We start from the raw sequence: 27,327 nt of genomic DNA on the forward strand, positions 1-27,327 counted from the left end.
ATCTAACCTGGTCATCAGCTGACCAGTTGCTGTTAAACTTCAATTGCTGGCTGGCTTTTTTCTGGTTTAATATGGTCCTCTAATTATTTTTTTCATTTAATTTTTTTTTTTTTTTACATTTTAATTAATAATATATTGATTTATTGAGTATTTGTCACTTTTCTTGTCTGGTATGAAAAATGACACTTTAATTTGGTTTCTAAAAGGCATTTTCCCAGTGGCCTGCTCCGAGTACAGTTGTGCGTTCTTTACGCACGGGTTCGCTTTGGTCTCCCTTTTACGTCTCCTTTAAGAAGTCCAAATGCCCTCTTCTACTCCTCCTCCTCCTCCCTCTCTGCGCTCCTCACATCTCATAGAGGTGTTATTGCATTAAGAATAAACCAGCCAAACGATCAAAGACCCGAATGGAGTTTGCTTTTTCACCTTTTGGCTACAAATCTTCGACTGGAAATAGAAAAACAAGGCAGACGTCAGAAGCGCACTCTGGTTGTTTCGGCGCGTCGAGAACTGGAATTCTAACTTACTGATATCCAGCTTTGCGTTTGTTGCGAAAGCTGACCAGGAGTGTTTGGGTGGATTACAATGTTATTGTTCAGCACGGGCACTTGAGTTGGGTGTTCGGGAGAGTTTTGAATGCGGTGTGGGGCTCCCCGGGCTCGCGGCACTAAGATCTGGACGCGTTGAGAACAGGGAGTCGGTGACACGGAGTCCTCATGGCGCAACGGGTGCGTAAAAACCTCAGCAACAAAAAACCCCTCAAACGTGGCCGTCAGGACTAATTCTACTCAGACGCCGATAAAACATAGGACATAATTACAGTCAGATGTCCTTTAATTCCTTGAATGAATCGTGTGTGTGTGTGTGTGTGTGTTTATACACCAAAGTTGTTTAGGAATACGCAGCAACAAGTGAAACCACCAAAAAACGAAGCCCTTTTATTTATTTTCCCTTTTTTTGTGCCATGAGATTTTTCATGTAGCCTGCTTTTAAAATCATTCTTTATTTTATTTTTGAGCAAATTAAAAATATATATATATATTTTGCAAGTATTATGCTAAAATTCCATATTTAGCTGACAGCCAAAAGAGTAACTTGATGCTTCTGTTCATAACTCATATTTCTGTCGTTGGATACTTGCGCGAGACCGTTTTAATGCTACAAAACATCGATATTAATTTCAGTACTTATTTTTATACACAGTTAAAACATTATACTAATTTGTGTATTTCTGTGCATTTCTGAAATTCAGCTATCGTAAACAAGAAAAATAAATAATAGTAATATCCTGAATAAAAATATGTCGTTTTTTTAGCCGAATTTCTATTTTTTATGATACTGTAATTGAAGGTAAAATGTTTAAATTTGACATCAGATGTGAATTAAAACTTCCCATGTGTTTAAAATGTAAAAACAAGTCCAAAAATGTTTTAAAGAAGTAATGACAATGGATTAATATTTCCCGCTGTGTACGTTTAAGCCACAAAAGGCCTGAAAATTAAAACTAATCTCACCTAACTAAATTTATTTGTTTTAAGTATGAAACTGCTGACGTGTAATTAGTTAATTGGGCTTTGATGCTCAAATTAAACAAATAAGACTTTCTTCAAAGGCTATTCAGTGGCTGCTCTTACACTCTGAAAAATAAAGGTTCTTTATTGGTGTCGATAGTTCCAAAAAGAACCTTTAAAATCCATGGAATCTTTCCATTCCACAAAAGCTTCTTTATAGTGGAAAAGGGTTCTTTAGATTGATAAAACGTTCTTCACAACTCTGTTCTTTGGTTCTACTATCGAAACCTTTTGGAGTCTTTATTTTTATTAGCCTATATAGTGTATTATATCAACATGTGTGTGCAACAAAGTCCCGGTCTGATTTTTAACTTCCACATTTTGACTTTCCTTAGTACGAGGATCTGGTCCATTACGGCATGGATGCGGTCGGGATCCCGTCTCCGATGTACGGGGATCCTCACGCGGCCAGAGCGATGCAGGCGGTTCATGTGAGTCACGGCCCGCCGCTTCACCAGTACCCGCACCCGCACCCCGCAGCTCCCGGGGTCCAGTCGCCCGTTAACGACGCACTAAAACGGGACAAAGACGCCATTTACGGGTAGGCTATGTGTGATTAATAGCCTGTGTATTTTATTATGAAGATGAGTTAGGGCAGAATTTCTAAGTAAAGATATTTTTCGATGTAGTCGCTTGGTATTTTGTGCTAGCCTACTATTTTACGATGTTATTCTGAAATAGAGGATATATTGCCTACGTGTCTGACAATGGGATTGAAAAAAAAAAAAAAATTAGACTACAAATTCACTTTTATTACGTATGTTTTTCAACAATATGGCAATGCCAGATTTAATATGGTTGGCCTGCTGTCACAACTATAAATTTTGCATAAGATCTGAAATAAAAAGTAGCCTAGGCGACTTAATTTTTCACATAAAACTTATATTATATTTTATATTTCTCCATTATTTGAAAAGTTGTGGAGAGGGAAAAAAGACAGGGCCTTGAGCCCAAATGTCTTGTGCTTGAGGCAAAACAGATAGGCTATAAACTGAATGTGTTTTGTTTTTCAGGCACCCCCTCTTCCCTCTGCTTGCACTAGTTTTCGAAAAATGTGAATTAGCGACTTGTACGCCGAGAGAGAGCGGGGTGACCGGCGACGTCTGCTCGTCTGAGTCATTTGACGAAGATATTACAGTATTTTCAAAACAGGTCAGGCCCTCGTTTTACTTTCTACCAACGGTTTATAATATATATATATATATATATATATATATATATATATAAACTGTAATAACAACCAGCAACATAGCCCAGTTTAATTTTGTGTGACAATCGCATCGATATTCCGGACTAACGATACGATCGCCATTTTTTAATTTCAGATAAGGGCGGAAAAACCTTTCTTCTCGTCGAATCCAGACTTGGATAATTTGGTAGGTCGCCCTGTAGTTTGAGACAAATGCCAATAATATTTACTTTACACTATTAAATTAATTTTTTTATCACTGGATAAAATGAAACAATAATCACAAAGCAATTTTGTGACTTAATGTGTCGTTTCTTTTTAGATGATTCAAGCCATACAAGTGTTACGATTTCATCTGCTCGAATTAGAGAAGGTTGGGCTTTCAGTTATTATTATTTCGTTATATTAGTGCCATACATCAACATGTAAATAACACATAGGCCTATCATTAATGTTACATGTCTTTTCTAATCGAAGGTGCATGAGCTGTGTGACAATTTCTGTCACCGCTACATCAGCTGTCTGAAGGGAAAGATGCCCATTGATCTGGTGGTGGATGATAAAGAGGGGGGATCCAGATCTGACGGGGAGGAATTTACACGCACCCCGGGAGGGACAGACCAGGCAAGCCTTCAGCTGAAACCCTTCTGCATTTCTATGCTTTTAAACGGGCAGTGCTGAATATATTAGCTTTGTACAGAGCTTTTTATCAAGCTAAGACATATGCACATTAGCCTATATATAACCCGTCAGGCTAAAAGTTTAGAAATGATATTGAGCTGATGTGAAAAGAATAGAAAAGATAAAAAAATATTATTATGATTTCTCTGGGCCTGTGGTGAGAAAATATTTTTTGGCAACACTTAAAGCCTTTATGAATAATGCATTATAAAGATATTCATAATGTACGTTATAATGCATTATCTTTTCATAAATGATAGTTAAATCAGCAGATTCCTTGTTAAATCTGAAATTGGTTGTTCGTCAAGCTTTTAATGTGTTATACTTCCTAAAGGTGTGTTCAGTGAATAGATAATGTGTTATAACTGTGGTTACAATTATTCATGAGATCATACAATGCATTATAATGGGCATTACGAGGCATAATTAATGCATTAAAAATACTTTTAATAATGCATTATACAGTACAGTGTTTCCCATTTTTTTCCAGCAAATGGACAGTTGACATGAAACCTGTTTGAATATTTTTGTAATTCTTCTACATTAATTATGCATGTAGCTTTTATGACCTCACAATAATTGAGACATTACTTGGAATATTTGTACTTTTAAAAATGCATTTGTGAACTACAAAAAACAACAATAACAACCCCCCCCCCCCCCCCCCCCCCAAAAAAAAAAACAATAAAACCGCAAACTTAAAATATGCTCTTTCCATAATACATTAATATATTTTTAACGTATAATTTCAGTGTTGAATGGATTTGTCAACTGCTCAAGTACAGTAGTGAAGGGAAGTTGAAACACTAGCCGGAGAGACTGTTTTTGTGGGGAGGCCTGAAACTCCTGTTTCATGTGATACAATACGGCCACAGACTATCCGTCCCCGTCGTCTATATTAAATAACAGCAGAGAATCACTCTTCTGTCATTTTATAATGAATCATTTTTGAGGTTAAATGAAACTATTCATATTACAGTGTCTATGTTATGCATAATTAAATACTGCACAAAGTCCCACAAAATGATTACAGATCATATGATAATACAAATTACAAGAATACGTTGTCCATTCGAATACTGACACAGTAATATGAACACAAATTTAAAATGTTTTAAAGAGCACAAAGACATTTTCAATATTATAAAGAAGATTATTCAAACTCCTAAATTTCTGATTATATTTGGATCCTGGGGGAGAAGAGTAATCTAAATGTTTTAGATAACAGACTTCCCGACTGTTGGTGTCAAACCACAAAATGACAGGTCGCTACATGAGTTTAGACCAAGGAGTTGAAATGCCTCCCACAATAAAAAATAAATAAATATATATATGTTATTTCAGAATATATACACATAAACACACACAAAGCAAACTTGTTAATTATTTAGTGTAAATAATCCATCAGAGTTCATTTGCGCTGTGTATGTCTTGAATACGGTTTACCATTGTTGTCTGTCTATACTGTTTACTACATTATTTGCACAGATGCTTGTGAGTTTTGTGTCTTGTGACAGTGTATTTCTCCTAATGATTTCAACCATCGTTGAATTTGGAATGCTAAGTTTTATGTTTGCCTGGTTGAAAATCTTGATTTATTATATGTGTCGTAAGATATCGTCTCCTTATTCCACACAGATGCTTACTTTAAAACAGCTCTTTATTTATACAAAGTAGAACTGTTCTGAGAAATAGACCAAACTACGTTACTATTGTGTGCACAATCATTAAGAGTGAACCACTTACTTTAGTGACAGTAGAGCAGTTTTGTCCCGTTTTTGAATCATTAGTTTCCCCAAAAAATTCATAACTGAATAAAATACAGCTATGTAAATATGAGATACTTAAATAATTCTATAATAACTAAATCTTGGCATATAATAGCATACAGAGGAGAACGGGGCAAATTGTCACATGGGGAAATGTAAGGTTAATCCAGTTACACAAATGCATTTTTTGCATGCGTTTGTTTCAAACACCTAATTCAAAATCCTCTTTCATTAGGTTAATTTTTGTATATTTATATCAGTATCATCATGGTTTTGTAATAGCATTTGTGTAAAAAATGTGAAAACAATAAACCACACTATATGATAAGAATGAAGGTAGATTATAACCAAAATTTTGTGTTCTCAGGAGGTTATTTTTCATAAATTTAACATCTTTATTATATATATATATATATAGTAAAGATGTTAAATTTATGAAAATTATATATATATCTACAGTCAAACCAAAATTTATTCAGACACCTTGAACATTTCATTCATTAATACAGTTTATTCACTATAGTTTAAAAAAAATGTTAATAAAATATGACAAGATCTCAGAGTTAAACTGTGTCAGAAAAAAATAATCTTAATTATGTTAGATAACATTTAAGCAAAACATGGTCAGGTCAAAGTGTCTGAATAATTTTTGGTTGCAAATTTTTATCAGTTTTACTGGTAGTCCACTGTATGAAGAATTTTTGGGTATAATATGTCACAATTTACTTTATTTTGCTATCCTCACTTACATAAATTAACTATAGTGTCCTGCACCCACTAGTAAAACATATAAAAAATATCTGAATAATTTTTGGTTTGACTGTATATATATATATATATATATATATATATATATATATAACTGACTATACATATATAACTTAAATCTGTGCAGACACTTAATCACAAATAAACCCACTATTAGAAATATGGAGTAAATAATGTGACAAGTAGCCCCGGTCCCTCCTAATGTAATCCTTCTCACTCTTATCGCTTGTGTGCGAATGGTTGCTGACCCCGGTTAAGACATTTCTCTCTAGGTTTAGTGTCAGTTAAATGCAACACACTGATCTGATTGCATCTATAAAACATAAAAAAAAAACATTTAGTAGTCACTGACATGTAAACGGTCACAGTTGGGTGCAGTGATATACACACTGGCCAGATGAACAGGTGTTTCACGTCATAGCCGTTATTATATTATGTATTTTAGCCCAGTTCGAACGCTCAGTTGACCAATCAGCATCCAGGACCGTATCCGTCCGTTTCGTTCGGACGGCGAAAGCCAACAAGATGGGTCCTGTGCGTGTATGTTTGTTTGTCTTATCATTTACGTGCAGATGTTTGTGCGTGTGTTTATATACAGCAGTCTGTAGCGTTTTTAAACTGTTTGCTCTTGCAGCATGTGTTCTGTATTACTCCTTACAGCACGCCTCTGGTATGCACCGCTATACTGTACTTAACCGATAATATATTACGCTTATTACTCTTTCTACCTGTCTCTCTCTCCGTCTGTCTCTCTCTAGGTGTTCTGGAGGGAGGACGACGCGGCATCTGTTCATTCTTCTGAAGCTCCAGCGGCCTGCAGCAGACGGCCCGGCTCACACAATGGAGACAACAGCAGCGAGCACGGTAACACACTTGCACGCTATGCTACAGATACACACGCGAGAGCTCGCTGTGTGCCAAGTGAAACAGATCTGCTGCAGGTTTGTCATCTCTAGCATACATTTACACTTTAGCACCACCACGGGGGTCTCCGACTGCACACGCACACACACACACACACACACACGTACACGCGAGTACACACATCGGCAGACTGCTCCTAAATAACTGCAGTCGCTCGATGTGTGTGTGTGTGTGTGTTTGTGTGTGGATGTGTGTTGGACAGGAAATGGTGCATGATGGATATAAAGACTCTTCTCTGGGCTCCTCTGCTCTGAGCACCAACCATGGCCAATAAAAACCAGAGTACATACTTCCCCGAGCACCGCATCTGCGTGTGTGTGTGTGTGTGTTTTGTCCGCTCTGCCTCAGCGCAGCAGCTGTGAGTCTGGCTCGGGCAGAATATCTCACTACCTGAAAAAGAGAAACAACAGACAGACAAACACGCGGATAAATGATCACAATGAAGCACAGTGCCTGTCCTAGAGCATTATTTATACTGTAAACATTTGTCTTTTTTGAGCTTTTAGGTCAAATTTAAAGAGGCCATGTTACATGTTTTTACTTTTTTATGTAAAGTTTGTTGGCATGACATTTTGTACCCTATTTCTGATAAATAAAACGAAGGTGTTGTTTTTACTAGTTTGCTGTTAATACTTCTATCATGTAAACGCCTTCTTTGCATGTGAAATGAGCTATACTCTGGAAAAAAGGGTAACATCTAAATTAAAGGGATAGTTCACCCAAAAATTTTCCCATGATTTACTCACCCTCAAGCCATTTTAGGTGTATATGACTATCTTCTTTCAGACAAACACAATTGGAGATATATTTAAAAGTATCCTAGCTCTTCCAAGCTTTATAATGGTAGTGAATGGGGGTGTGTGTTTTGAACCCCCCCCAAAAACTGCATCCATCCATCATAAATATAATCCATACGGCTCCGGGGGTTAATAAAGGCCTTCTGAAGCAAAGCGATGGGTTTCTGTAAGAAAAATATCCATATTTAAAACTTTAAAAAGTAAAATAACTAGCTTCTGGCAGACGGCCGTACGCATCGATTTGCAGTGGAAGACCATCCTTTGACCCGACGCATGACGCGATGGTGAACACAGAAGCGCAGAAGAGAGAGCAAAACAAAACACCGGTCACGAATTAGAAGTCTAAAACGAGAAATTTTAAAGAGAAAAATATTGGAGGATCTCGATATAAGAGAAGAGGAGCTTGAGCGAGAGGCGTCTAAGCTTACGATACTCCTACATCCTCCATCATACATCACTTCAGAAGTTACTCTTTTGGTGTAAGTCTGGCGGAAGTTTTATGAAGTTTTAAATATGGATTTTTTTTTACAAAAACCCATTGCTTTGCTTCAGAAGGCCTTTATTATCCCCCTGGAGCTGTATAGATTACTTTTATGATGAATAGATGCATTTTTTTGGATCTCACCCCCCATTCACTACCATTATAAAGCTTGGAAGAGCCAGAATATTTTTAAATATATCTCCGATTGTGTTCGTCTGAAAGAAGATAGTCATATACACCTAGGATGGCTTGAGGGTGAGTAAATCATGGGATTATTTTCATTTTTCGGTGAACTATCCCTTTAACTGGTTTTATTCAAGTCAAAAATATTATTTAACATCACTGAATCATCCCACATCCTACACATCCACACACAAATTTGCTTTGCAAGGTGATTTCTTTTCAATAAATGGTAATTTTTCAATGGGGAGGATGTTTTTAGCTTTGGAACTTGCTGTTTTTTCAGTACAAAAGGAAATGCTGGCTCCTAATGAGTCATGATATTACCCTTTTAATAAAACTAACTGCTAACTAAACAGGGACCGAACATGTTGGTACCATATCAAACAGAAGTTAAACAATTAGTTTGTAATGATCTATTTTTACTATAATAAAAAATAATGTGATCATGCTGTTGTGATGAAAGAAGAACTCAATCATGCGCAAATTATGTTTTTGAAAATGTACTTTTGGTGCACTTTAATGGTGGAAATACATCAAACTAAATATGCATTTGCATTTATTCGGTTTTGAAAGTCTTGTTCTAAAAATGAATGCAGCCAATGCAAACACAAAAAAATACTTGAGTTCACTGTCACTATCTCAAACCTGTTAATATTGGTTTCTTTTCTCAGGTGACTTTCTGGATCAGAGTGTCGCCTCTCCAAGCACAGGAGAAGAGGAAGACCCTGATAAAGAGAGGAAGAACAACAAGAAAAGAGGCATTTTCCCCAAAGTGGCAACCAACATCATGAGGGCATGGCTGTTCCAGCACCTCACGGTAAAACATCTCTCTGCTTTCCCAATGATACTGCAAATCATGCTCTTAAGATCTTAATCTACGTTGTGTGTTATTTTGTAACAAAAACACCAAACCAGCATGTGAATGACATAATTATGGCTTTCAGAAACAATAATGCTCAACTACACTGAGATTAATGAAAGGAGCCCAAGAGAAATGCATGTAATGTGGATCATTATAAGGTGCTCTGTAGTTCATGTAACCTAAAGTCGTGCTTCTTTATTTGGAAACTTAATCTGAAGGTCAATACACACATATAGGCATATAAAACAGCTTACAAATGCACAGAACAAGATAAGAAACTCATACCAACATGTCTGTACCTGCACGCCCACATTATTTCAAGCTCAGTGACGCTCCCACATTTGCCTAGAGGCTAGTTAGTGAACAAACACACACACACACACACACACACACAGATGCACTAATGACTGGTGTAACAATATATTGGGATGAAACACAGGCAGCGTTTTCTTACTGTTGTCATGTGTACGGTGTGATAACGGTTTCCATGGTAAAGTGGGCGGGCACCACTCTGAGCCCCTCCCCCTCCCTCTAGCCTTGAATATATAATCAGTGTTATTGCTTTCAGAGCACTGAACAGACATTAAGCCTTTGTTTCTGCATCCTTATTTTCCTCCTCTCTCATTCGAAAACTTGTTGAATCTCTTTCCAAACAAATAAGTGCTCACACTACCTCATAAACACTAGCTCATATGCGTCCCACATAAAGGCTCTGATTTGGATTGGGTAATTAGTGGGTAGTTTGTTCCCTTCTTGACAGCAGATGTGAAGCAGCAGAACACAGGCTGCCTAAGCAACCAACATTATGGAAAGATTTTTTTTTGCTTTCAGATTTTTAAGTTTTTTCTTTGTATTTCTTTTTATTATTTATGTAGGAGTCACAAGAGAACAGTCAAGAGCTGAACATGTGCTAACCGCTAGTGACTGTGGCTATGAATATTTAAGATTTTTTTATTGAAACATACAAATAACAGTGTCAGCAAATCAGCTCCTTTCAAACATAATGATTCAAAACTTAGTGAGCTCCCTATGTAGGCAACGTTTTAAGATATACTAAACCTAAATACGATTTTTTTTTTTTTTTTAAAGAAATTAATACTTTTATTCAGCGAGGATGCATTAAATTGATCAAAAGTGACATGAATGGCATTTATATTTATATGTCAAATAAATCCTGTTCTATTGAACTTTCTGTTCATCAAAGGATCATGAAAAAAAGTATCACGGTTTCTACAAACTGTTTTCAACATTGATAATAATCACAAATGTTTCTTGATCATACATATATATTTATATATACAGTACTGTGCAAAAGCCTTAGGCCACCACTTTGTTGTTTTAGCAAAGTTTTAATGACCATTCAAAAAAAAATCAGAACAAAATCAGTATTTAGTGTGACCTCCTGGACTTCTTCCAGTTTCTCAAAGAAGAATATCTGAGAAACTTCTCATATTTTGAAAGTTTTCTTGGCCTTCCAGTCTATAGAAGTCATTTTTTTCTGATTTTTAATACTGCATACAAATTTCCTATATTTTTCTGGTTATATTCTAATAAAGAGACTGAGAAATAGTTATATATGGTCATTATACCATTGCTAAAACAACATCTAATGGTGGCCTAAGACTTTTGCACAGTACTGTATATATATATATATGTATATATATATATATATATATATACACTTTCACCCTGTGATTGGTAATTAACTTGACAATCACAGGGTGAAAAAAAATATTGTTTTCGAAATTGTACAGATATGAATAGACAAACACCTGAACACATCACTGTGATTTGGAGGCAAACACTGACACAGAATGTGGATTCTAGACACAAGGGCTTTCCTTCAGGCGCCGATTAAGGTAGTAAGCATGCAGATAGATGACATTACAACATTCCCTGAGATCATTAGGGGGGTCAAAGGTCGTGGGCGTAAAAGAACGCGCTCCCCAACCTTTATTCCAGTACAGTTCCCTGATCCATTGATCTCCAACAACCACACAAACACCATGCAGCGCCACCTCAGACATTACTGCATCCTTCTGTTTGAAGTTTAGAAATATGAGAAGCGCATGCAAAACATAATTCATATGTTTTCCACCCTGCCTGTTCCCAGGCTCTGATCATTTTGAATCTCCATATTCATGTTTGTCAGTTGTAAATGTGATTTTGTAGACCTCCGCTTGCTGATTACCCTTTAATTCAGCTGCAGAGCAGACGAAAGGCATTGGGTTTAAAGAAATAGTTCACTCAGTCATTATTTTTCACTCTTATTGTTGTTCAAAACCATATGCTGTTATATTTCATGATGCATGAGTCATTTTGACTACTTTTATGGTGCTCTTTTTGAAACTTGATAGTTTGAAAAAGAACTGCATGAAGTTTTGTTTCGCAAAAAACATGCATGTTTGGAACATTGAGCAGTCAGTCAATGTTCACTGTATTTCACTTATTTAACACCCACCTGTGATAGTCCCAGCCAACAGGGAACGTTCTCAGAACTTCTCTCAGTTAAGAACAAATGTTTTTTTTTTTTTTCAGTAACGTTAATAGAACGTTTGTTCAAAGTTATCTGCACAAAAACATTAATAGAACATTTGTTTTCCTGAAACATTTTGATTGGACATTCATCTAATGTTTTTTAAATGTTACTACTTGTTTCAGAACGTTCAGAGAACATTTAAAAGTAACATTCCCATAATGTTTGCAAATGGAATGTTCAGTGGAATTCAAACATTTTAAAAACTGGACTTTTTGAACGTTCAGAGAACATTCAGAATTGGAACTCAATTGGAACGTTACCAAAACGCTCTTAGAACATATTTTTCTTAGCTTGTGTGCCTTTTGTTTAGGGCTTTATTTATACTTTCTAGGCTTTTCATGCTACTGTTTTAGCCGGATTCTCCACAGGCGTACTTTTCCTTTGAAGCACCGGAGCATTTGGTTGTAATGAGGGAGCCGCAATTAGCGTCAGTCTCAAAAAATGAGGAGCGGAGGGCTTTGTTGGGGGCGGGGTGGGCGCGATGGAGTTCATTTAGCCTAACTGCACGGGCATGTTGTGTGAGGATGGATCTGCTGGGGCTCCTTCCCCCCCAGGGTCTCTCCAGGGTCGAACTCGCTGTTATCAAAACACCATCCATTACGGCTCTGACAGCTCCTCCTGGGGACCTGGGTTCTGCTAGACCTACAGGGAATTTCCGTCCTTGCCCATGAAAAGAAAGGGATGCGGAAAAGAAAAATGTTGGAGAGAATGAAAGAAAGGAGAGGTGATTCATCACGGCCAGACTTTTTTTGTAAACGCGGGGGGGTTGGGGGGGGGGGCGACGAGGAGACACAGAGATGAAACGGAGAACCGTCGGACAGAGAAGTCATGCCTCACTTTGGGATTCACTCAAGACTGTAGCTGCAAAGTTAATGAAAATCACAGTCGGCCTGCTGGGTCTGTGCGGGAACGTCTTTTTAAAAATGAAAATCTGTTTTATGCAGTGTTGGAGAAGCTACTTTAAAACTAGCTTGCCAAGTAACAAGCTACTCATAATTCAAAGTATACTTCACATACCGTAAGGCTACTCGTTTGAGAAAGTAGTTAGCTACATTACAAGTCATTAAGCAAAAGTAGCTACTAGCTAACTACTTAAAATCTATTAAGTTATATTTGTATACCAAAAAAATTAGGAATATATTTTAAATTAATTAAAAATGTATAAATAACTCTGCATTATATATATATACACACATACACATATATGCATACTTTATCTTACATATAATATATATGTATATTTTATGTATAATTACTATGAACTTTATATGCCCAAAATATGTAAAAGTATTAACATATTTGAGAAAAATATTATAAAATATTAAATAAAAATTAATAAAATACATAATTAATAAATACATTATAAATAAAATCTATTCTTTTTATCATAATACTTGTATTTGTAATGTCTTTATTATAATGCCTTATGTATATATACACACACATTTTAAATATTTATATATTAACATATTTGAGAAAAACAAAAATGTATATATTAATATTAATTCTGAAATATAAAAATAAAATAAATAATTTTTACAGATATATTTTTATTTTATTTTAATATCTTTATTATAACAATATATTATAATACTTATATGTATGTATCAAATCAATATTTTTTATTTTATTTTAATATCTTTATTATTATACTATATTATAATATACTTTTTTTATAATACTTATATATGTATGTATCAAATCAATCAAATTTCATATTATTTGAAATATATAAAATATATTGTAATTTAATATATTAATATTTAATATTTTATTTTATTTTAATATCTTTATTATAATACTATATTATAATACTTATATATGTATGTATCAAATCAATCTAATATTTTCATATTATTTCAAATATATAAATTATATTGTAATTTAATATTACCATTAACTGTACCAAAAATATGCAAAAGTATTGTCATGACACAAGCCAGTTTTTCCTCCTTGGTTAGATTTTAGCATTTGGATCTAGCGTTGTTTTTCTTCCCTGCTGTCTGTGATTTTTGGGTCGTGACCCACCAGTTGAAAACCGCTGGTATAGTAGAGTTGAAGTAGAGTAGTCTAAAGTCTAGACTAGTGTTTGAGTACAATACAGGGACCATCACACATACACAGCTGCAGCGGCGGGTGAGGCTGGGTGTGTTTTAGAATCTTTTTAAGTACCGTTCACCCTGAATTACCGATCATTAGAGCCCTAACAGTTTTACTGCCTCTGTAAACAGGATAATGACCCCACACACACCTTTAACTCTTCATTGAGTTTCACAGGACACACACACACACACATTGATCGCAGGCTCGCACACACCTCCAGCCAGCATGGCTCACTCGGTCGTAAAGTTACCCACCATTTGCTACCAGAGCTCTCGGCGTGCAACAGGTGTTAAGAGAGAGTCATTCATGGGTGAGGTGTTTATAGTCGCTGCTGTAAAACTCCTGCTCCAGGATCAGTTTAATGCGCTCGCCTCTTTATTTATAGATCTTGTTGAGGTTTAGACGGCTGACCCGGGATCAGTTGTTGTCTAATTACAGGTTGAGACCTCCCCTGTCACTGTGTGCATATCCTCTGGGTTTAGAGAAAGGCTTTGGTACTTGCTGAAGCCGTCACCCTTGGTTACAGGATAGCAATTTGTAATGACTTTGTGGCTTGGCGTCTGAATCCCAGCTGGCAACTCTCCGATTAGCGCATGGGGTTTCCTTTAGAGTTTAGGGCTTTATTTGCCAAGATATACAAGGAATTTGTTTGGCTGCATATGCAAACACCCTACAGACACATAACACAGTTCAGCAGAAGAACACATGACACTGAAACCTGATTCTTTGTGTCCTGTTTCTACTATCTCTGAATTGAAGAGATCATTCATGTGTGTAAATATAGTGAGATTTTGCCTTTGTCTTAGACGTTCAAACATATATTTTTTGGAGGTTTTTCATGGTAGTACCTCTTTGATTAAAGGGTTAGTTCACCCAAAAAAGAAATTTCTGTCATTTATTACTCACCCTCATGTCGTTCCACACCCGTAAGACCTTCGTTCATCTTCAGAACCCAAATTAAGATATTTTTGATGAAATCTGAGAGGTATCTGAACCACACATAGGCAGCAACATCATTGCACCTTTTGAGGTCCAAAATAGTAAAAACATGGTTAAAATAAACAACTTGACTAAAGTGGTTCAACCAAGTTGCGCTTTTTGTGCACAAAAACAAAACAAAAATAACGACTTTATTCAACAATTTGGACCGTTATCATACGTAGTGAACTCAGCGCAGGCTTCCTTGTCCGAATGCCGACTCATGATCAAAAATAACTTAATTTGTTTTTCGAAGATGAACGAAGGTCATACAGGTGTGGAACAACATGAGGGTGAGTAATTAATGAAAGAAATTTCTTTTTTGGGTGAACTAACCCTTTAATTTAGATTTATCTGTAATCTAAGCATAAAATGCTTAAACATCCACATGAAATAAAAACTAACCTTATTTTGATTTTAATGCACATTCCTGGTTTTATTGTGCATCAGTGCATGTCCAAATGAAATAAAGCCTTCATAATCTTAGATTGTACGTAATTTTGCTAGTGTTGTAATCTTTGATGTTTGTGCCTCACAGCACCCGTACCCCTCTGAGGAGCAGAAGAGGCAGCTGTCCCAGGACACTGGACTGACCATCCTGCAGGTCAACAACTGGTAAGTGCTATTTGCATCGGACTAACACAGCATCAACTTGAAGAATACAGTTCTGTCATGGCAACTCTCAGAGAAATTGGCATGGTAATGGATATGGCAGTGTTAATGTATTTGGTCTTGGTGGAATAGATCTGCTGATGCTGCTACTGTTGATTATTGCTGCTGCTGCTGCAGAGCAAGTGCTACTGCCAGTACATTCACAGACATTGCTGTGAGCGTGTAAGACATGCTGCTGCTGATGTACATATAACATACATGAAATAAACCCCGCAGAAGATCTATACAGGTGGAGCTGGGGAAGGAGGAGGGTTTCTGAAAGCGCGCTGCAAACTGCTAACAGCAAACAATGCCAAGTATTTGAATGATTGAGCAGCAAACTCATTGGCCGCTGATACTACAGCAACCAGTCAGCTGCGCTATGTAGAAAATGATGTGATCGCTACCAAATGAGTTAAGATCACTGAATTATTTTGCTGTTACAATGAAGATGTCCATACAAATCTACAAACTAAAATGAAATGCATGCAATATTTAAAAAAAATACAACTCTAACCATCAAACCATCCCATATTATAACCATCCCAAGAATAATTTCATAAAATCATTAAAAATTTTAAACATAGTACAAAAATATATCCTAAAATCCTAAAAGGAATTGGTGATCTCCAGTATCTCTCCGTTCGGCATCTTGGAATTGTCAGCTTATTTCAATCTACGGCTTGAAAAGACAGTTGGCCGGTGTTGTATTTGTCCCGCCCCTTCTCCACTCTGATTGGACGGCTGGCTAAAAAGTGACAGTGATGAGCGCAGCATTTTACTCAAAGTTGAACATTCTTCAGCTCGAGTCGACCAGTAAAAAACGCCGAGCTCTCAGCACTTGAGCGTGAAAAAGACACTCAGCGCCTCGTTACGCTCCTGCCGTTTAAAAAACGCGGCGCTCCCATTGAAAACAATTGGAAAAGTACACTAGCCGCTGGAAAAAACGCTTTGGTGGACAAACGGCCTAAGGGGGGTGGCCAGTCTAGACTATAACTTTCTAGCAAAATCAAGACACAATTGAGTTAAACTTTCCATAAGCCTAAGGTGGCCAAGAGCATCAGAATACCCCAGATATACCTTCAACCGAGTATAAATTTACAGACCTGTTTCTGCACACTTTCCAGTCTTTTGGCTTGATCTGCGGTCAAGGAACTATGCCAGACTGGAACCGCATGCTCCACGTACCCTTTATAACCAAATCAGGATCACAGACACCAAATTTCTTTAACTGGAGGAGGGCAAAAAGCTTTCTGTTTGCCGAGGACATCATGTGGTCCACTTGACAATCCCATTTTAAATCACTCTGAATAATATAATTTGAAATGGAATTGGCAAGTGGACCACATGTTGTCCTTGTCCTTGTATATTTTAAAATGCAATTTATTCCTGTGATCAAAGCTGAATTTTCAGCATCATTACTCCAGTCTTCAGCGTCACATGATCCTTCAGAAATCATTCTAATATGATGATTTGATGCTCAAGAAACATTTCTGATTATTATCAATGATGAAAACAGTTGTGATGCTTCATATTTTTGTGGAAACCGCAGATAGATAGATGAATAGATGGACAGATAGATAGATTGATAGATAGATAGATAGATAGATAGATAGATAGATAGATAGGTAGATGAATAGATGGATAGATAGATAGATAGATAGATAGATAGATAGATAGATAGATAGATAGATAGATAAAACCTTTAAAGAAACTCGACAGGCTTGTTTTTATAGTCTGAGTGTTTGGTTTCTAAATGTCTCTTGAATCTCTATGGCTTCATGCTCTCGGCAGGCAGTAATTCACCACATTGTGGTCGGCACTAACAATGGTTTGCTCGCAGCAACTGAACCTTTAGTTAATGTAGTCTGGATCATATTTTTAAAGCTTGCGTAGCTCTGTCCATGTTTTTTAAGGCATGACAGGGAACTTTGCATCTAATTTGGCTAGCTTTACAGATTATTTTGTGCTTTTGATTGAACCCGCAGCTTTGGATGTCAACAGCAGCAATAGATACGGGAAGCTTTTTCTCCTCCCTACCAACTTTTACGCTGATAAGCATATCTGTTTTGCTATCCTAACTGTGCACGATTACATGGTTAGTTTAAGCATTTTTTCCATGCAGAAATCCTTGTGACCCCTCTAGTTGCAAACCGCTAGTCGACTCAAGGACCCTATAGAGTGAAAAATGGCTCTTGATAACCATTTGCTGCAAAGAAGGGTCTTATTTTTAAGAGTACGTTCTGATTCGGCTTAATGTGGAAGGAAATGACCTGTGGTGTCACTGCACAAGTCGTGATTCATGAGAAACATTTCTACATGGACATAAACTGACTGCTTCTGCCATACTAACAAGTAGAGTTACACAATGTTAGGAAATTTTCCTAATACTACTATTGGGGTGGAGGTATTTTATTCGCAGAACAACATATGTAGAATATTCCTTAAGTCACCAAAACAAAAATATGAGGACATTTTTTTTGGAAACGGGTATTCATCTTGTGCTGTTTTCGCAAGAAAAAAACTGCTAAATTCTGGTCATATCTGATAATTTCTGTGACTAATCAAAGTAGATTTTATTACACGAAGTACATTTTAATTGGCAGAACATTTTCTCATCTTTGGCTTTTGCTCATCACTGTAAACAATATTTAGACCTCAAGAGCCCTTCATAATCAAAATGACAACTAATTAGTGTTTTAATCGCCGGAGTGAAAATACATTAGGTGCTCTTCAAAGCCCAACACAAACAAGAGCGCAGAAATTGCCGTGTGTATGTCTGCAGCTCCGGCGCGCAGAGGAAACAGGTGAGGGAATGCGAGGGGCGAAAACGAGCTGCTGTCAAATTAAACAGAAATTATCACAGGGAACAGCTGGACTGGTTTATTTAAACATGGAGACGCACAGACACACACTCATAAAGAAGAACACTGTCCTCCGAATGACCTCACAATACATTGGGATTGAAAGAACACTGTATGTCTTTGGTTTCCAGACAGGAACATTTGTTGTAGAGTTTTAGGTTCAATAAGGCTACAAATATCATAGGGTGAATTAATATAAACTGGGAGGCCTAGGAATGTACGGTGGGGTCCGAAAGTCTGAGACCACATTGAAAATCTTGAGATCTTTTGTTTTTTATTCAAGCCTGGAAATTAAGAGAATGTTTTGAGATAAAACAAAGAAAAGTGATGATATAAAAAAAAAAAAAATTTGCAAATTTACATTTTAAATGTGTTTGATTCTGACAATGACCATGAAAAATTAAGCATTAACTGAAATTCTTGTTAATTTTTATTAGAACAGTAAAAGTTCCAGGTCTACTGTAGTTATTAAGTAATCAATTTAAACTATTTGCAAATAATATTTTTTTTAAAAAATATATTCACTCTTATTAATATGTCAAAAACGCAAAACGTTTCTTGTCTCATCACATTCAGTTATGAATTACATTAATCATATCATATTAATCAAATAATAGCATGTTTTCAATTTAAAACGGTGAAATTTCAAAAAAAAAATTGAGTAGTTTGTATCACTGGATATTACTGTTGGTCGCTGGATACTTCAATCATAAAGCAGTCGTCAAATATTAATTGCTTAGCTACTTACTCGCCACATACACTTTCACTGCTAAAACGAAAGCGTTGCGTTGGAATTCGCACTCGTCTTCTGTGAACAGTAAGCCCCGCCTTCTTTGATTCGATTGGCCAGCTCACTCATTCTGACAGTGATGAGCGCTGTTAGATCGCTGAGGCAGACCAGCCTAAAAATGTAACTTTTAAAACTTGTTTTGTCATCCGAACAACAAACAGAGCAGTGCAATATGGAGTGCAGCAAAGCAGCATCGATAATATCAAATATTGGGGGGGGGGACAGTTTGGCCATTTCTAATTATACTGAGGGGAATTGTCCCCCTCAATATCTAGGGTGTTTACAGCCCTGATATATTACATTTGCAATATAATTTGCAAGTAAATATTTTGTATTCAAAGTCAGAATAGAAGGATTCTGGATTCTTTCTATAGTAAACTTAAGCATTTAAAACCCACATAGACTAGCTCTTCCTAACACTATAAGCATATATGGCACAGCAGGTTTGTTCTGCGTTGGATTGTGGAGTAAAGGTACTATGTGTTTCTTTGCTCCCTTGTGCACGAGAAAGGGCCCCCAAATATTTCACTTGCTGCGTAGTGTTGTTATGTGTTTTGTGTGCGTGTTGGGCCGTGTACGAGTGTGTGTGTGTGTTTGGAGTGAACAGGCAGAGGCATGAAGCTCGTAAACTTGGTCTCGTGGTGAGAAGAGGGGTTCAGTGAGGGGTCAGCTTTTAACCCCCTTAAAGAGTGGGACGGGCTCATCCCCGCTGGGGAAACGACTCTTATCTCTGATTGGTCACCTAACGGGCGGAGTTGAGAGAGATGCTAGCCCTCGACAACCTCAAAAAAGCGTTTATCATACCTGCTCTGAATGTTGGACTCGTCACGCTGCTCTTCCTGTTTATCTCTGCTTTTACTGTTTCTTAACGTTAATCCGTACCAGAGCTTCTCAAGCTGGGGTACGCAACACTAAATGTATTATAAAATCTTATAAAATATAGACATTTTAATTGGTATTTTTTATTTTTCAATGTGTCTCTATAAAATTTTATTATCACTTTAAGTGTTCAAGCCCCTAATGCATAACTTACAGGACATTCTCACTTCTGCAGTGTGAATACTAATGTACTTGGATGGATTTATCTGATCAAGAATACAGTAAAATCAGTAAAAATTGTGAAATATTATTACAATTTAAAATAACTGTTTTCTATTTGAATATATTTTAAAATGTAATTTATTCCTGTAATGGAAATGCTGAATTTTCAGCATCATTACTCCAGTTTTTAGTCACATGATCCTTCAGAAATCATTCTAACATGCTGATTTGATGCTCAAGAAACATTTATTATTATTATCATCAATGTTGAAAACAGATATGCTGCTAAATATTTTGTGGAAACCATGAACATTTATTTTTTCAGGATTCTTTGATGAATAGAAAGTTCAAAAGAACAGCATTTATTTGAAATAGAAATATTTAGCAACATTAAAAAATGTCTTTACTGTCACTTTTGATAAATATAATGCATATTTGCTGAATAAAAGTATTCATATATATATATATATATATATATATATATATATATATGCCTGTTTTAAGGTCATAAAAATGAAAACAATATATATATATATATATATATTTTTTTTTTTTTTTTTTTTTTCTAAATCTGTATTTTTGTCTAGTTTTCCCATATGAATTTCATATTTAAGAAAAGATAAATATACTTGAGAAGTAAAATTGTGTAAGAGTTGTTTTCAAATTAATTAATTCAATGAATTATCAATTAATTTTTCTACCCCATTTTGTTTTAAGTATAAACTTTGTTAGATTTATTCTTACAACAAGAGTGCAGTAAGAAAAATAACACAATTCATCTATTCTCTGAAAGTGAGTCTTTATTTCTTAAGCATTTTTGCTTCTCAAGTAAATGCGTCTTTTTTCTGCAATAAGGGAAAATTGTTGTGAATGTTTAGATTTGGTCAAAGTTGGCCTGAAAACTTTGAGAAGCACTGATGTAAAGGCATGCATGACTCTTACGGAAAGAACGGTCACATGGTGTTTAACATTTCAGATCTTGTCACCTCTCACAGTGTGTGTAATTCACTTCCTATGAATTAAAAGTAGAACTTCCCTTCCTTTGTGAAGGTTAAAATGGAGGTGAAGCACCTGGGGTGGCGCAGAGGAGTCATTAATCATGTGTGGACTTGTGCCCTGGCACTCCGCGGTCAGAGGTCACGGGGAATTTTTCAGGCTGAGAAAGAGCAGAGCTGGGCTGCTGCCCGGGGTGTGAGGTCACTGAGTCAGGAGGTCATAGGTCAAGCATAGCATGGGAATAAATGCGGAAAGCATTGAAGTTCTGTGCTAATTTATGTTCTGTGTTAAAATAAACTAGATTTTTTTAGGTTTCTGCAGTAAATGTCAGCCGTGTTTGCCTATGCAGAATTCACCGCCATGACAATACCATGTTGTGGGTGGTTGCTAGGGTGATTCTGGTGGTTTCTATGGTGTTGCTAGGTGGTTTCTTACTGGCACTCTATGTGGTCTCCAGATTGGCTTGGGTTCCTCCTTCAGCCTAAGTCTTTTTTCACCCATTTTATGACTGACCTGGCAAAATCGTGAATTTGTTCATTTCAGAATCAGTAAGCTGCACGATTTGAGGAATCATTCATGTCTGCAGCACAAACAGAGCTGGATGAGCTTCACACCAGAATTTAATACTCTGAGTTTGTTCAAATCCATAACCATAACTATGAGCAATAATTTTGCCTTTGAAAGAAGCCAGCACGTTAATAAAAAATAAATGTGCTTTTATGCTCATTTCAACTGTTCTTTGCTTTGCTCCATCAGGTTTATCAATGCCAGGAGAAGGATCGTCCAACCGATGATCGACCAGTCCAACCGCGCAGGCAAGTACCTTGTAAACTGATTCAAATCATTTTTGTTTCAATTCTCAGAGCTCAGTTGTATAAAATATTTTTCATCCAGGACATCTGCACTGTATTATTGGTCTATGCAAACATGTGACAGATGATTGACTTTTGCTGTTGCATTGTGTTTTTCTGTTTATTTCAGTGTCTTGCGCCACAAGTATCTTGCTTTTAAGAGGTCAGATTAAAAAGTTTAATGTGCGGCAGTTTTAAGACAATGGAAACAATCATTTGTCTCCAAACATGCTGAAAATTCAGCTTTGATCACATGAATAAATTAGCATTTAAAATATGAAAATATGAAACTGTAATAATATTTCAAAATATTACTGTTTGTACTGTTTTTTGATCAAATAAATGCAGCCTTGGTGAGCAGATGAGACATCTTATATATATATATATATATATATATATATAGAGATAGATAGATAGATAGATAGGATATATTATGGGAATTACAAAAAAATTTAATGTTAATAAAGTTTGTGTAATTCTCATAAAAATATTTGTCAATCCACCTGCAATAATTGTTTATATGTGCTTAGATATATATTTTTGCTGTATTAGATGTATGCAAAATCAATTTTTTTTTTTTTTCAAATTTTAAAACAAGTTTTAATGTGCAGCAATTTTAAAACATCATGTGTCTCCAAACATGCTTTCTGTTCAATTCTTTTGTGCTTTTTTTAAACGCAAGAACATGTCCTTTATGAACTGCCCCTAAAATGGTTTTCAGGATGAATTAGTTGAACTCAGCCTTATCCATCACACACACACACACACACACACACACACACACACACACAAAATCAAAGTTTTGCTATCTTAGTGAGGACTCTCCATTGGCATAATGGTTTTTATATTGTACAAACTGTACATTCTATCCCCCTACCCCTAAACCTACCCATCACAGAAAACATTCTGCAGTTTTACATTTTTAATAAAACATTGTTTAGTATATTTTTAAAGCTATTTTAAAAATGAGGACTCATGAAATGTCCTCATAAAACATGTTTACGTCATAATACCAGTGTAATACCCATGCCATTATACAAATTTGTGTCCTCATAAATCACACACACACGCACACACACACACACACACACACACACACACACACACACACACACACACACACAGCCTCTGAGCTCAGGATGAAGTGTGAGGCGTTTTGGTCTGATGAGGGTTAAGGCTTGATGTTTGCAATGGTCCTCAAAGACATTGATCACGAAATAATGTTTTGGAACTTTTCTGGTCCATTTGTGTAGCTCAGTTTCAGTAAATGTCTGGGCGGACTGGAAAGGGAGTGTTGTTAGCATTGCGACTGTTTACACATTTCCTTTGGGAAGCTGTTATGTGTGGTTGTGTCTGACCTTCTTAACTGTCTCTTGTGTAATGTATGTGTGTGTGTGTGCAGTAGGTCACAGTGGCCCTTACACTCCCGATGGTCAGCCAATGGGAGGTTTTGTAATGGACGGACAGTCGCACATGGGCATCAGACCACCAGGTACATCAACCCTCTGTCTGAATGTTTGAAGGTGAAAATCAACTTCCATCCTGTAACTGAAGCCAGCAAAGTACTGCTTGATTTATATGATGCTCCACAAAAGGATGATTCATACCATAATCAATATATAAGACATACACTGTAAAAAATGGTATGAGTTATTTACTTAAATTATGGTAACAATATTACACATGATATTTTTGTGTAGTTTTTAAGGTTTGATTCTTTAATGGAATCTACCTCAATAAATCATGTAAAATCTCTTAAATTATTTAGTCTATAATACAATAAATGTAATATTTTTAGTAAAATTTCCTTTTTTATTTTAAGTTGACTCTCAAAAGTGCGTGATTTAGAGTGAATAGAAATGACCTGTTTATATTTGACCTTTGTTGTACAATTTAAAGACTATTTTGCTAGCACAACACAAGTAGGAACAAACTTGTTACTGCACTGGCGATAGATAAGTTATTGCTCATTGAACAAAGCAATATGCTTCAAAGTATTAGTACATGTAGTTATTCACAACCTAACCATAAGCTCTACTCTTCTGCACGATGGTAACGATTAAAACTCTTTCAAATGTCAAATATAAGTGACCATTAAACAACAACAGATATTTCCCTTCACTCAAAAACACAAAATAACACTTAATTGCAATATTTACTCTCCATTTCTAGCCATATGCAAAGCATGCTGGGAACTAACAATTGTGTCTCTAAATAAAACCACATAATTCTCTTAAAATAAATAGGTAGCCTTCTTTCCTTAATTTTATTTGCTTAATTGGTTCCTCAGTTCAAGCCTGAAAACTGTGCAAGTTTCCTTCTCAAAAAATTAGGAAAATGTATCTCTTGATTTTATTAGTGAAATGTTCTCAATATTTTCTATACAACACTGAACCACAATTTTATTAATAACATATACAATTATCACCTTAATTTTTTTAATGAAAATTACAAGACAGATGATTCATTTTTTACAGTGTAGGACATGTTCTTGCATCATATTACTGTTTTTACTGTATTTTTGTACATTAAAAAAAACAACTATTGAAAATAATGAGAATTACAAAAAAACAAAAGTAAAAATAAATTTGCTTAATTGTCATAAAAATGTCAGTCCACCTGCAATATATGGTTTATATACAGTATATATGTATATATGTGAAGATATATATTTATGTTAGCAAATTAGATGTATGCAGAATTACTGAAATTAAATAACTAATTAAATAAATTTGACAAAATATTTACTCTAAATTTACACAAAAAAGATGTGAATGATCCATTGTCAAGGCTGTCAGTAGATGTGTTTGTGATTTCACCAAAGTCTCTCTCTCTCTCTCAGCAGCTCTGGGTGGTCTTGGGGGAGTGAATATGGGGCTGGAGAGTCAGTGGCACTACATGTAAACAAACCCCTGCCATCCCGCTGAACACAGCAGACGAGAGGTACGCTTCTGCACGAGGGATTCCCCTGTATGAGAACAACCCAGCTAATAGCCGTAATTCTCTCGTGTTTTTATGTTTGTTCACCTTTTCTGTTTCTCCTGATTTAAATTTTCTTCATGCTCTCTTAAAAATAAAGGTTCTTGACATCAATGGTTCCATGAAGATCCTTTAAAATCCATGGAATCTTCACATTCCAAAAAAGGTTCTTTATAGTGGAAAAACATTCTATGGATTACTAACATGTTCTGCTCACTGAACAAAATGGTTCTTTTAAGAGTTCATTCAAAAGTTCTTTGAGGAACCAAAAATGGTTCTTCTATGCTATTTCTATTTCACTGCGGAAACCCCCTTTTTTAACCTTTATTTTTAAGAGTGTGTGTTTAATTTACAAGAGCAGTTCTCATTTATAAAAATCACTACTGTACAGCAAAATCACCATCCCATATTTCCACTGTCACATGGTATAAACCACCCAGCCCAATTAATTAGTCACTCAACTACTCAGTGGAGACAGTTTATGACATTGGAATCAGTTAATGTCTCAACCCACAGGAAAAGATAAAGATGAAAGCGGGTGTTTTGATAGAAATGTCAGCTGAATTGATTTGTGACCGTACTGTCGCCAGTAGTGTTTCCTCATAAATGATTTCAACTTTTTTTCATTACACACTCAGGCTTTTTGGTGAGAGGATCGATCCTTTGCTCACATACCGGGAGTTTTCGGACAGATTCGGAAATTGGATTTTAACTTGCACCACAATAAACGGCCTTTATTCAACGGTACAGATACCTTAAAGAAACCCCTACAGCTTTACTCTCGGAACAGGGCGCCGTCCTCGTGACACAGGTGGATTCAAGATGGCCGCCGGGACTCGTGTTCCCTGTGATGGCCAGATCAACTGTATCAGTAAAGAGAGAAAACAATTTAGAAAAAAGAAATGCCTCAACACCTGGATCTACTCGCTCTGGGCCGGGAGATTCTTTCACATGACCTCTTACCTGGAACCAGGTGAATCTTCAAGTGGCCTGAAAGGTCAAAACAAAGTCTCGTGTTTCAACTCAAGTGCCACCTGAAATGAAGAGTCATTATTCTGCAGACAAAAGTCCGGGAGCGATAGACATCTACGTCACGCCACCAGATGCCTACGTCACACTTCGCGGGCGTCTATTACGGAACTTTGCGATCTAATCTGTGCAAAGCAATTCAATACAAAGCTGTATATAATGCTGCTGGATGTGTCAAACATGACACAGAAAAGGTTCATAAACGCAGATGAATGCAACCGAAGGTTTCTCATACACCATTTACTGCAGTATAAATGCGCTCAGATGCATCTGGACAGTCGATGAGATTTTGAAAGGTACTAATGATTGTTCTGGATTTGACTGACGTGAGCTGAGCTGTATATTCACACTATGTGTGTGTGTTTGTGTGTGTGTGTGTGTTTGGTTGGTTTTCAGTGAGTGTGGGTTTATTCACATAAAAATTCATACCTCAACACGTGTGTTATATCGTTATTATTGCACATGGGCAATTCTGTGAACATCTGCTTTGATTCCTTGGCTGTGTTTAGAATGGACTACTAGTGTACTGCTTTCTGCATATTATACATACTAGTACTGTAAAAAAAAAAAAAAAAAAGTACACAAACGTTCAAAAGTTTGGGGTCAATAAGATTTTTTTTTTTAAAGAAATTAATACTTTTATTTAGCAAGGGTGCAATAAACTGATCAAAAGTGACAGTAAAGACAATGTTACAAAAGGATTCTATTTCAAATAATCCATCTCTTTTGAACTTTCTATTCTTCAAAGATTCTTAAAAAAATGTATCAAGGTTTCCATAAAAATATGAAATAGCACCATTGTTTTCTACGGAGCCCGGCACATGACATGTAGGAAAAAAATAGTATATCGTGCGAAATAGTAAATCGTGCACACGATTTAGGAAATCGAGGGAACGAATTAGTACATCGTGCGCACGATTTAGCAAATCGAGGGAACAAAATAGTAAATCATGCACACGATTAAGCAAATCGAGGGAACGAATTAGTACATCGTGCGCACGATTTACTTTTTTTTTCCTGCATGTCATGGCTGTTTTCAACATTGATAATAATCAGAAATGTAACAAAAGCATCAAATCATCATATTAGAATGATTTCTGAAGGATCATGTGACACTGAAGACTGAATGATGCTGAAAATTCAGATTTGATCACAGGAATAAATTACATTTTGAAAAATATTTACAAATAGAAAACAGTTCCTTTAAATGGTAATAATATTTCACAATATTACTGTTTTTACTGTATTTTTGATCAAATAAATGCAGCCTTGGTGAGCTTAAGA

General features: G+C 36.1%; 1 protein-coding gene across 6 annotated transcripts; it reads left to right on the forward strand.

The window, feature by feature from the left end:
* On the forward strand, positions 1 to 26,477 carry meis1a (Meis homeobox 1 a). Of its 6 annotated transcripts, none has more exons than XM_051898728.1 (13): positions 1 to 725; positions 1,904 to 2,109; positions 2,582 to 2,720; positions 2,894 to 2,944; positions 3,080 to 3,130; positions 3,235 to 3,381; positions 6,734 to 6,839; positions 9,032 to 9,177; positions 15,381 to 15,457; positions 21,941 to 21,999; positions 23,441 to 23,527; positions 24,878 to 24,978; positions 25,653 to 26,477. In XM_051898728.1, exons 1-12 carry the CDS (start codon positions 714 to 716, stop codon positions 24,937 to 24,939), a joined length of 1,143 nt encoding a protein of 380 aa, XP_051754688.1. In that variant the 5' UTR covers positions 1 to 713; the 3' UTR covers positions 24,940 to 24,978; positions 25,653 to 26,477. The 6 variants fall into 6 exon arrangements, 4 of the variants coding, with proteins under 4 accessions (XP_051754688.1, XP_051754703.1, XP_051754665.1 ...); XM_051898743.1 differs by having other exon boundaries at positions 24,881 to 24,978; XR_007930803.1 differs by having other exon boundaries at positions 2 to 725; positions 23,438 to 23,527; positions 24,878 to 25,031.
* The last annotated feature ends 850 nt before the right edge of the window (positions 26,478 to 27,327 follow it).

Source organism: Ctenopharyngodon idella, chromosome 1 (assembly GCF_019924925.1).
Source record: "Ctenopharyngodon idella isolate HZGC_01 chromosome 1, HZGC01, whole genome shotgun sequence".
Lineage (NCBI taxonomy): Eukaryota > Metazoa > Chordata > Actinopteri > Cypriniformes > Xenocyprididae > Ctenopharyngodon > Ctenopharyngodon idella.

Excerpts from the sequence above, each read along its gene's own strand:
- meis1a (XM_051898705.1), top strand. Across the intron at positions 2,110-2,581 it reads GACAAAGACGCCATTTACGG|GCACCCCCTCTTCCCTCTGC; the intron begins GTAGGCTATGTG and ends TTTGTTTTTCAG. Across the intron at positions 15,458-21,940 it reads ATCCTGCAGGTCAACAACTG|GTTTATCAATGCCAGGAGAA; the intron begins GTAAGTGCTATT and ends TTGCTCCATCAG.